The sequence below is a fragment of the Paecilomyces variotii genome (genome assembly GCF_004022145.1).
Source record: "Paecilomyces variotii strain CBS 101075 chromosome Unknown C8Q69scaffold_8, whole genome shotgun sequence".
Lineage (NCBI taxonomy): Eukaryota > Fungi > Ascomycota > Eurotiomycetes > Eurotiales > Thermoascaceae > Paecilomyces > Paecilomyces variotii.
In genome coordinates this window covers 12,744-23,985 of record NW_021167147.1, presented here as the reverse complement: position 1 = coordinate 23,985, position 11,242 = coordinate 12,744, and the positions used below count along the sequence as shown (strand labels likewise).

The 11,242-nt window shown below is 48.5% G+C and overlaps 4 protein-coding genes across 4 annotated transcripts; 1 reads left to right on the top strand and 3 right to left on the bottom strand.

Moving 5' to 3' along the window:
* Positions 1-63: 63 nt before the first annotated feature.
* C8Q69DRAFT_471685 (putative short-chain dehydrogenase) lies at positions 64-1,961 on the bottom strand. Its single transcript, XM_028630933.1, has 4 exons — positions 909-1,961; positions 662-851; positions 497-610; positions 64-437 (listed from the first exon to the last, which is right to left on the bottom strand). The coding sequence occupies exons 1-4, from the start codon at positions 1,572-1,574 to the stop codon at positions 295-297; spliced, it is 1,113 nt and encodes a 370-aa protein (XP_028483488.1). The 5' UTR covers positions 1,575-1,961; the 3' UTR covers positions 64-294.
* C8Q69DRAFT_306234 (E1-E2 ATPase-domain-containing protein) lies at positions 1,925-6,252 on the top strand. The gene is made up of 2 exons (XM_028627203.1): positions 1,925-2,987; positions 3,057-6,252. The coding sequence occupies exons 1-2, from the start codon at positions 2,273-2,275 to the stop codon at positions 6,026-6,028; spliced, it is 3,687 nt and encodes a 1,228-aa protein (XP_028483487.1). The 5' UTR covers positions 1,925-2,272; the 3' UTR covers positions 6,029-6,252.
* Position 6,253: 1 nt separating this feature from the next.
* Positions 6,254-8,859, bottom strand: C8Q69DRAFT_306178 (putative CTP synthase). The gene is made up of 10 exons (XM_028627202.1): positions 8,769-8,859; positions 8,575-8,702; positions 8,509-8,516; positions 8,283-8,452; positions 8,196-8,233; positions 8,075-8,138; positions 8,017-8,021; positions 7,408-7,953; positions 7,213-7,353; positions 6,254-7,159 (listed from the first exon to the last, which is right to left on the bottom strand). The coding sequence occupies exons 1-10, from the start codon at positions 8,791-8,793 to the stop codon at positions 6,551-6,553; spliced, it is 1,734 nt and encodes a 577-aa protein (XP_028483486.1). The 5' UTR covers positions 8,794-8,859; the 3' UTR covers positions 6,254-6,550.
* Positions 8,860-9,120: 261 nt separating this feature from the next.
* Positions 9,121-11,172, bottom strand: C8Q69DRAFT_471675 (putative FAD-binding oxidoreductase). Its single transcript, XM_028630932.1, has 4 exons — positions 10,474-11,172; positions 10,270-10,422; positions 9,890-10,220; positions 9,121-9,826 (listed from the first exon to the last, which is right to left on the bottom strand). The coding sequence occupies exons 1-4, from the start codon at positions 11,039-11,041 to the stop codon at positions 9,346-9,348; spliced, it is 1,533 nt and encodes a 510-aa protein (XP_028483485.1). The 5' UTR covers positions 11,042-11,172; the 3' UTR covers positions 9,121-9,345.
* Between the last annotated feature and the right edge of the window lie 70 nt (positions 11,173-11,242).

Here is an 11,242-nt window from a genome sequence, read left to right as displayed (position 1 = left end):
TTCAATGACTAAGCCGCATCCGGCAACGTCGATCATCGTCGCGCGTGGGGAACAAATCAATTACGCGGGGAGAATAATTAAATATCGCTTGAGGTTCTCCAACAAAGCATAATCAATTAAATGGATCACATTCTTTGTGACTTGCATGTTATTTCATCAGGTACGAACATTGATTCTGTGAGCATAATGCCCATGTTGCACAGAACCCTTGAACGAGTAAGTTCATCTTCGTCGCAAGCGAGTATGAACAAGCTTCCCTGGAGATCGTTGATGTCTTCAAGTAATGGACCAAGTCTAGTACGGAAACTCTTCGCCCACTAGCTTCTCGCTCAATCTCCATAGTCTCTCCGCCTCAAAACTGCTGGTCGCCCACGGCTTCACTGTGTCGACTAGCGGGTCTGCTACATGGGAGTCGACAAGATAGGCACCGTTGTTCGCTGGCAGATTAGTCAGTGGTCTCGTCTCGTTTTTATCGATGGGAAGTATAGAAAATCACCTTTAAGAGATGGATCAAATGCCGCATAGATGTGGGTTGCAACACCTCGTTCGATGGGCTTGCCGTCGTACTGTTTCCAGGATTCTCGGTTGCCAAACGTTCTATCAGCATTTCCTGGAATGCTATTAGCGACCGTATATCCGACAAGTCATGGCCAATGCCTACTTAGCTCATCCAGTTCCCTGTTCCAATCGACATTATCGCCCAGGTGGGTGGACCATATAACGCCCGGATGCAAGCTGAACGCTTGGAGGCCACTTTTCAGACCAAGCTTCTGTGCCAAAGAACGAGCAAACAGCAGATTAGCTGTTTTACTCTGGCCATAGGCGAACCATTTGTTATAGCCTTTTCCTTCCTGGTCGAGAGTTTAGCGACTGCACGCAATCAAGACAACTCGTCTTCCGCCACTTACTTCGAAGTTGTAATCGTCGAAACGGAATGGGTTCAGCCGATGACCATCACTGCTTACGACAACAACTCGCGGACTCTTCGACGCCAAAACCTTTTTCATTATCAAGTTCGTGAGTAGAAACGGACCTAGATGGTTCGTTGCTAGGTGCGATTCGAATCCTTCAGGGGAGAGTTGATAATCCACTGCCATGATGCCTGCGTTGTTGACCAGCACGTCGATGGATGGAATATCATCCCAAGAGTTGACTTCCTTAGCTGCACCCCGTACGCTCTTCAGTGATCCGAGATCTACTTTGAGGGTGCGTACTCTGACATTCGGATACGTGCTTGAGATCATGTCGGCCGTTTCTTGGAGTTTAGCAGGATTGCGGGTGGCTAATATGAGGACGCTTGGTTTGGCCTTGGCAATGGACTGGACGAAGAAACCACCTAGGGTGTTTGGAGAGACGCCAGTCGTCAGGATCGCTTTCCCTTCAATTATGTTTTCATAGTCCTTGATCAACTCATCGGCAGTGGTGTTTTCGTCGTATGGTGCCGGCATGATGGCAGTTGTAGGAACCGAAGAGCTGATGGCGGGGAGCTGTCTTAATGCTGAGAATGTGAAGAACAGCGTCCAAGAAGCTGATATATAAAGCATCATTGATGTGCCGCCTATCTCCACAGTCATGCTTCTTAGAAGACATGGGTTTATAGACCACTACGGGTTTAGTGGAGATATCTCCTATCACCGAACGCTGGTTAAAATGAACTCCTTTCTGGGTGGATGTTGCATATCATCTGAGCGGGATAGAACGGAAAATGTTGATCTCCAATGTATGTACATATATACATTTGCAATATCTTGTTTTGTTGTTGCGTGCTCTGTGTCGGGTTGTGCATTCTGTGCACATGGTGTTTATGTGTTGTATGCGACAGCGATGGGCGAAATATGCATGCTAGACTGGAGAGATCAAAGCATGCTTATAAGGTTGGCTGATGGCTGATTGCCCTCGTAGCGTTTCATGCCAGCTTAACTGCATCCCGGTGTGGTCAGATGTTCCCCCCTAAGACGAATCATTGACACCGTCCAATATTCTCCAATGACGAAGGTTTCTTTCAAGGCAACAATGTGTTTTCCAAGTCTGCTGCTGCCGAGATCTCTCTCGATCGATCCGCAAAGAGCTTCGGCTGCTGCCAGACCTGGTGGTTGCCGTCAAAGCCAAGCTTCATTCGGTGAAGGTGATACATTAAGTACCTAGCCGTTCACCCGGCCTTGTTTTACTTAAACCGTCCCGACATCTGTTTTTAAAGCTTCCTCCCACCAAAGCTGTTGTGAAATCAAGAGCCCTTCTTTCCATTTCACGTATCGAGAAATATCAAAGCACCATGGCGCAAACCGCTGAGGAATCGTCGACTACCGGTCAAGCGGGGTTATCTTGCAGCTGCTGTTCGGGTCCCTCCCAGCCTCAAGAGAATCAAACTGTTCTCGAAGACAACCAACAGGACGGGCGTAACAACGACAAAACAGCATCTGATGATGGAGAATCTGTCGACCGTTGCTGTAAGGACGATGCCCAAAAAGAATGTGCTGCATCAGTTCAGTTCACTGCGGATCAGGATTGCAGTCCTTATTCCGACCAGAAGGCGGAACCGTGCTGTGCTCCTGGCCCTGCAGACTGTTGTCTAGACACAGAGGATAACCTGTGTAAGTCATCTGTTGCAGCAGGAAAGGACAAGTGTCAGAATGGATGCTGCGATAAAGACGACTCGGATGGCTTCTCCCTTGCCGGCAATGAATGCGACGAGGATGCGGGATGCACTGACTGCTGCGACGCGAATGAACCAAGATGCAAGACAGCACAACCTACAGACATCTGCCAAACTAATTCTGGCCAGCCTAGTGAAAAACCAAGAACCTGCGAAGCGATCTCTTCTGGCTGCTGCGCCTTGACCAATAATCAGCAGTGGGATCAAGATAGCTCTTGCGCGAGAGAGCAGGTAGAGGATGGCAACTGCTGTTCCAAAATTCAAGAAAGCACACTACATGCAGCCTTAACCTTGGATATCTGCTGCACAAGCTCCGACAACTGTGAATGCTCTGGTATGGTCCTTTTTAATCGCTATTTGAGGTGTACTACTGGGTTCAAACGACTCGCTAACTTCGCATTAGACGAGTGCATCGCTGAATATGCAGCAAAGTTATGCGCAGATGAATTGATCATGGGCCCCGAAGGGAGCTGTTCAAATGAGAGAGCAGACAACAATACCCGACGCAGCACTTGCATTCAGCCGTGCAACAAGCATCTGGGAATGGCTGCAGCATTTACAACATCTATGCAGGACGAGCCCAGAGAAAGTACGGTCGAAGCTGCTGAAGCGCAATATGTCTCGAATATCAGCCGCCTGATTCGCAAATGCTTCTGCAGTGGTCCACGACCTTTTATCTTCCCTGGAGGACGGACCTGTTGTGCTGTCAGAGGATCGCGTATGAGGTCGGTACCAGCCTCCAAGTCCAGCCTGAAGCCTACACGAGCACAGCAGCCTGCAGTTAAGACCACCGAAAAGCCAGCACCTGTTTCCGTCACCCGCATGTCTGATTCAGATGTAGAAAGAGCTTCCGAGGGAAACAAGTACTCCGTTATTCTTGGTGTCGTTGGAATGACCTGCACCGGATGCGAGTCTAAACTGCACAACGTACTCGAATCATACTCAGGCGTCAGCGATGTTAAGACTAGTTTCATACTCAACCGTGCAGAGCTCGTCTATGACCCCTCTATGGTCGCAGATGTTTCCTGCTTGACGTCCTATGTGAAAAGACGTACCGGTTTTACTTGCACTATCTTGCGCACTAGCCTAGCAGGCACCGTTGACGGTGAAAACTTTACCTTAACCCACCTTGATCCCAAAGCTGCGGAAAGAATTCGAGCCCTGAATGGAGTTAATTCAGTAGTTCCCGTGGGGAAGGAAGATCACCAGGTCTTTTACGAACCACGAATGATTGGCATTCGAGATATCCTCGAGATAGTGACCTCCCATGGAAATCAGGCCAAGCTGCCAGCTAAATCATCCGAAGAGACTGCAAAGAGAATCGAAGATCGTCATTGGCATTCGCTGATAGCTCAAACTTTGTTCGCCGCAATACTCACTGTTCCAATTCTCGTCTTCGCTTGGTCATCGTTCGCAAGAGAAGCACCGCCGTCAGAGAAAATACAATACTCCGTCATCTCCGTGGCCCTGGCTACTGCCGTTCAGATGCTCGCGATCCCCATCTATAAACATGCCTTCCAGACATTATGGTACCAGAAGGAAATTGATATGGATGTCCTAGTAGTCCTTTCAATCACAAGTGCCTATGTCTATTCACTCGTCGCGCTTGGGTTTGAAGTGCGTCATGGCGGCTCTACTAATATACTAGGCCGTCCTGTATTCGAGACCAGTTCGCTACTCATCACGCTTATCAAATTCGGGAGGCTCTTGACGTTGTGGATTCGAAGGAAAGCACGGGATATACAAAGGACGGATTCATCCCAGTCGCAGATGGCACGAGTTATAAAGAAAGTCTCGCTATCTAGAATTTCAATGAGACCTTCTCTGAACAATGGCCAGGAGGAGCTGCTCGATACCGCCCTCCTTCACTACGGCGACATTATACAGAGTCGGGAAGGCGAACAAATCGTCACAGACGGAGTCGTTGTTAATGGAATTGCCGAGATCGACGAATCGCAGATAACTGGTGAAATTGAGCCTGTGACTCGTTCGAAAAAGTCCCAGGTGTTTGCGGGCTCGAAGATCGTCAACGGCACCATCGAGTACCGCGTCACACGCCTCGTCTCTGAAAACATTCTCAGTATTGTCAAAAATTTGGTCACGAGTGCTACATCCTCGAGAACAAAGACTCAGGAGCGAGCTGATCTATTAGCATCCTACTTGACCCCCACTATCCTTGCAGCAGCTGTTATCGACTTCTTGATCTGGGTCCTGGTTGACGTGTTTGTTGAGAAACGACCCGGCACTTCGGCCTCTATAAATGCACTCACCTTTGCAATCTCCGTCCTCGCCATCAGCTGTCCTTGTGCTTTAGCCTTGGCTGTCCCTACGATTCTCACAGTAGCCAGCTTTGTCGGAGTCAACAAGGGTGTCATTTTTAAGAGCGGGGCTGCATTGCATGCTGGAGACAAAATCAATCATGCTGTGTTCGACAAAACCGGCACACTGACAACAGAAAAACTAGCCGTACTGAAAGAGCTCTACCCGAGAACGGTTCCCAATCTTCCAGAAAGCGAAGTCCGTCTCATAACGGCCATGGTCACTCAAGGCAATAAACATCCAGTCTCCCAAGCTGTCTACGAACACGTTGAGAACAAAGTATCCATCAGTGACAAAGTTAAGTTGTCCAGTCCAGCTAAGGTCATTATTGGAAAAGGTGTCGAACTCGCTACAGAAGATGGACTTCTGAGAGGCGGAAGCCCGGCATGGCTTGGACTAAAGGAACACCCAGCAGTAAAAGAGATGATCAATTCCACTCTCACGGTCTTCTGCCTCACCAAAAATGACACTCTTCTAGCATTATACGGCCTCTCAGGCAACATTCGTCCCGAAGCTCTAGAAGTTCTCGGTCAACTGAGAAGCAAGAAAATAACCATTCATCTTCTCTCTGGAGACAACGGCCCCTCTGTTTCTCGCGTGGCATCAAGCTTGGGCTTCGATCCCCAAAACGTTCATAGTAATTGCCAACCCGAAGATAAAGCGACTTATATTCGCAAACTGCAAAGGTCAGACCCGAAGACCAAAGTCTGCTTCATCGGCGACGGGACGAATGACGCACCGGCCCTCTCCCAAGCAGACCTAGGAATATGCATGAGTAACGCCGCAGGCATCGCAGTCGACGCTGCGGATGTTGGAATTCTCAAGGATTCTCTCCATGGCCTTCTCCTGTTTCTGGATCTTTCCAGAAGAGCTACATGCAGAATTCGCTTGAACCTTGCTTGGGCCGTGATATATAACATCTTCGCCGTGCTTTTTGCCGCTGGCGTGTTCGAGGCGGTCGGCTTCAGGATCCAACCTAGTTATGCTGGTGTCGGGGAGATGGTTAGCTTGCTTCCTATTATCGGGATCAGTCTCTCTCTTCGTATTTGGCTGTGATGGTCTGATATGTAATGACACTATTGGTCTACTGACAGGTAGCTACGTCATCTTCTCCGTGTGATCCTTGACAAGTATACCTGGTAGCTGTCTTATCGAATGGATAGAAAAGATCCCACAACATCATTTAACCAATTTGGAAGTGCGTATTACAAGTAGTTGTTATATTTGTTATGAGGACACCACTCTTGTAAGGGATCTAGATAAGCAAGCAACGCGGCGTCCTTTGAAAGGTATGCTAGCATTGGACGTCTACTATATACAATAATAAGTTGCTCGTTCTCGTTGAGAACACGTAGTGCGCACAACTGATGTGAACTTTTCGTCGATGTATCCACTGAGGGTATTATCCATTCATGGCAAATAATCGAGGGAAATTTATGGAAATTTGACATCCAATCATATTCAAAGCATAATACCACCCCCGAGATTTATAAAAGACAATAACTCCCTACCAAGTGCCGCTTTTTCTTTTTTTTTTTCCCCGTGAAAATAAATCTAATCTATAATAGTGAAGGGGGTCTATATAGCCTCCTGGTGGCTGAGATCATGACGGTTCTTGAACAGCTCGGTGATCTCATCCAAGCAACCTGCAGCAGCGGCGAAGAAACCGAGGAAGGTCTTGCTTGGTGCCAGGACACGGCTCAGGTACTCAGGGTGAAATTGCACACCGACGTACCAGGGGTGATCCTTGATTTCGAGGATCTCCATACGTTCGCCTGTTTCGTCCTTGCCGATGAATGTCAGACCGGACTTTTCCAGCTCTTCCGCTACCTTGGGGTTAACCTCATAGCGGTGACGGTGTCTCTCCCAGATTTCCTGCTTCTCGCCGTACAAGGCTCGTAGACGGGACCATTCAGTGCCAGGCTGGAACTTCGTGACTCGCTTTCCAAGACGCATAGTGCCGCCCATCTTCGTCTTGTCGATTTCAGGCATGTAAACAACGACAGGCTGTTCACAGCCCTCGTCGAATTCGGAACTGCCGGCCTTAGTCATACCGCAGACGTTGCGAGCAAACTCGACAACGGCCAGCTGCATACCAAGGCAAATACCCAGGTAGGGAACATTGTTCGTACGGGCCCAATGAGCACTTCTGATCATTCCTTCTGTGCCACGCTCACCAAAGCCACCCTGAGAGAATTGTTAGAGTGGATATCTCGATATAAGAAAGGACTGAAACATACAGGAACCAGAATACCGTGAGCAGTGCACAGTTGATGCCAAGCGGAGTGGTATTCGCCAGGGTTGGTCGCCTTGTGCTCCTCTTCCAGGTGAGTAGATTCGATCCACACAAGTTGGAGCTTTCTGCGGCAGTGCATAGCAGCCTTTTTCAACTGTCAGCCAAGATATGCATTACAAATTGTCTGGATCATACTTACATGCTCCATGGCCTTGGTGACACTCATGTAAGAGTCGTGGAGACTGGTGTACTTGCCAACCAATGCAATGGACACCGTCTCAAAGACGTGATCCTGGCCCATAGCCAGACCCTGCCATTCCTGCCAGATGACCTTTCCTTGGGCCACGAGCTTGGGATCGCGCTGGATGGCATCGATCTGGAGAAGGTTGCCTAGCGTCTGAAGGAATCCCTGTCTATGCAGAAGGACAGGAACCTGATATGTCGATGGGACGTTATGGACGCCAACAACCTGATCTAGTTCAACCTGGCAGGCATTGGCGATCTTCTGGATAGTAGCATCCTCCAGGGGCGTCTCACAACGGCAGGCCACCAGATCTGGCCTGAGACCTGCGCTGCGGACATCGCTGATGGCTCTCTGGGTGGGTTTTGTCTTCTGTTCCTGGCCAATCAGGGGAACATAACTGACGTGAATCTGAAGGAAATTGTTCTTGCCCACTCGTCTCTGCAGCTGGGACATAGCCTCGACGAACGGCGCACTCTCAATGTCTCCGACTGTACCACCCAACTTCAAGGTTCACAAAATATTAGTTCCCGAAGAACTCATATCCGATGTTAGTAGTTAACTTACTTCAACTGCAACGACTGGTCAGCTAACAGAACAATCCAGTTCGATGGACAGCACTCACTGATACAAACATCCGGTTCCCTTCCAGACTCATCCACAGCAACCTTCGCAACCTTCTCAACCCACTAAGAAAAGGTAAGGTTATGCCAGTACTAAATTGCAGGGTTATAAGACAAACGCACGTTTTGGATCTCATTGGTCAGATGCGGGACAATTTGTACTGATAAAGTCAGCATAGGCCGCCTAGCATGTGGAGCGACAATACCAACCCGTCTTTCCAAGGTAATCACCTCGACGTTCCTTATTGATCACATGCGAGTAGATCTTGCCGGTCGTGATGTTGTTATCTTTCGACAGCGTAACTCCGAGATAACGTTCGTAGTTTCCAAGGTCAAGGTCGACTTCTCCACCATCATCCAGAACGTAACATTCTCCATGCCTTTGTCGTGTCAAAAACTTTCATCGTCCGAACAGGAACCAGGTATGGCAACGTACTCTAATGGCTTTGACAAAGTCAGTCAACGAAAGGGCAAGCTAATACACAATTCCATGAAAACCTACGTTCATCAATCCCGCATCAATGTTCAGATACGGGTCAATCTTGATCGAAGAAACAGCTAGACCGGCAGTCTTCAGCAATAGCCCACAGCTCGAGGCAATGATGCCCTTCCCCACACCGGAGATGACACCTGCAAAAAAATCGAAAAATGTCAGTCACGGACTAATCTGAGGAATTCGACGACGGGACGGCATACCTCCTGAGACCAGAACGTACTTCATCTTCGCCTCTGATCAAAAAGGAGCGGCAGGAGAAAATGTACTGGTGGCTTTGGCCAGCGCAAGGGCTGGAATGAGCAAAAAGTTGAGGGCCGACGAAAGATGCAATAAAATTGTGATTACCTAAGTGGTCATGTGGGCGGTGTGCAGATTCATTGGTGACGGATGCAACGAGAGGCTGTAGTGACGCTAGCCGGTATAAGTTATGATCGACTCTCCCCCGCGCCTTCTAATCTTATAGTTGATTCCACCGCCTTCCTTTTCAAGGATACCCCAAGGCCTCAGGCTGACAAGGCGTTGACTTAGATGATAAAAAGAACGAGCGTTGTACAGATTGATAATAATACCGGACGCTGATATTATTTATTTAATTCATCATTCACTGGCTCACTTTGACAGAGGATGTCACTGGATTTCTTTTATCTCATTCTGATTCGTTTGTATCTGTCTCCTAATTTGAAGTCCTATTCTGTCTTGTATACGGACCCTTCGTAAAAAGTTCTAGAACAACACTCGCAGCTTTATATTCTGTTCCAAAAGTTTTTTGCATGTCGATCAAGGCAGCTTGAAGCCCCCTGGTACAAGCCTCTGAAAGATGAGCTCCGGGTCGTACTGTCTCTGCACCTTCTTCAGCCGCTCCACACTTTCAGTTCCATAGTGCCCAATGACATTCTGATCCCAACTCGCATCATTCATAAATATATATGGCACATGAACGCCTCTAATCTGTGCCTGTGCCATAATCGCATCTGACAATGATCGTGTCGCATTGTGTACTGTAGCGTCGTCGGCGGGTTGGTACCAGCCTACATCCAACACGAACCAGGTTTGCGTCTCCTTTCGCAGGCCGAGTGCATTTCCACCGTGAGCTTGTCCTGCAGTTATGGCACTGGATGAAATGGGCTGAAAGCCCAATGCTAAAGTTCCAGACTCGACGGCTTGAATTGTCCTCACCTCCGGGGCTGACATCACCATCTCTGAGATATCTCGGTAGAGGGATGAGCTTGGTGTGAACCTTGTTGCGAACCAGTCCCATCTATGTGTTATTAGCCAACTAGCCACACGCCTTCTAACTTTGAGAGCACTGTTTTGAGCATACCGAGGAATAGGCGGAACCATTTGCCCGCTGATCATCTGCGTGAGTGTTTGGACCTTGGTGGTATCTTCCAGGGTCGAGATCGAGGCAAAGGGCGCAAAGGCAGCCGGCTCTTTCTCCGGTTTGAGATAGACCATGTTCAAGACGGCACCGACTGTTTTATTCGTGGTGAAGGCTTGTAACATGAAATTTGCATACGGGTCTGTGATGCCGCTATACTGGAACTCGTACGCTGCAGCGAGAAGTCGTGGGAGCTGGTCCAATGAGTACTGCTTGACGCCGCCCCATACCATGTGAATTGGGTATGTATATAGAGTGAATGCCGTCACAATTCCTGTCTCTGGTAAGTCAGAGTTATATACTCAACGGGGATGGCCACCAACCGAAATTATTTGCACCGCCTTTGAGGGCCCAAAAGAGGTCTGTGTGGGATGTTGAGTTGGCGTCGATGAGTGACCCGTTGGCTAGGATAATTTGATAACTGGCTACATTGTCGCAGACCAGGCCATAGAGATTTGAAAGGTAAGAGAGCCCTCCTGCTATGGCCGTTAGTTTCGTGTTGTTTGTATCGAAATATTGATACTCGCCCCCCAAAATGAGACCTCCCACGCCGACATCGAGGTCTCTGCCACCAACCACGGTAACATTATATCCATCGAGATACGCATAAACATGGCTCCATTTCAGCCCCGTTCCAACTTCAACTACACCTCGATCAGCATGGTAGACGATTTGGTTCAACGCGGACAGGTCGATCAAGACACCCGTATCAATGTTTGCCGCCAATGGGGAAGGCGAATGTCCTCCTGAGCGAATAGCATAATAGATACTCTGAGAAGACAGAGTACGAACAAGCTCCTGGAGGAGATTGGTGCCTCTAGGCTTTACTATGCAGGTAGGCTTGCCCCATGCAGTTTCAGACCAGTTTTCCGTGCATCCAGACTCGTACTGTGATTTCAACGGCAGGAAAGTGATGTTGGGATATTGCGTGTTAAATTGAGAGCAGATGTCTTGTGCGGCTTGCTTGGCTGTGAGGGACAAAACCTGTGACGGGAAGAAGGCAAGGATTATGCCACAGACAATCTGAACAAAACTAGCCAAAGCCATTTCGGTTCGCAAAATTGGCATAAGAACAAGAAGACCTTTTCTTTCCATCGTCTGTTTGCATTGGGTTGATATTGCTCAAAATCAAAAGAATAGTCCCCATTTCCTACTGATCAAGTTGGCATATATAGTTACTTACATTGGATTCTCGGCCTTATGCAGCTGTGCCATCTGCCTTGCATTTGGGCTAGATAGCTAGATGAAGATCATCCGCTCTCTTGGACTGTATTTGAATGCAGCTGGCGGCCTAAG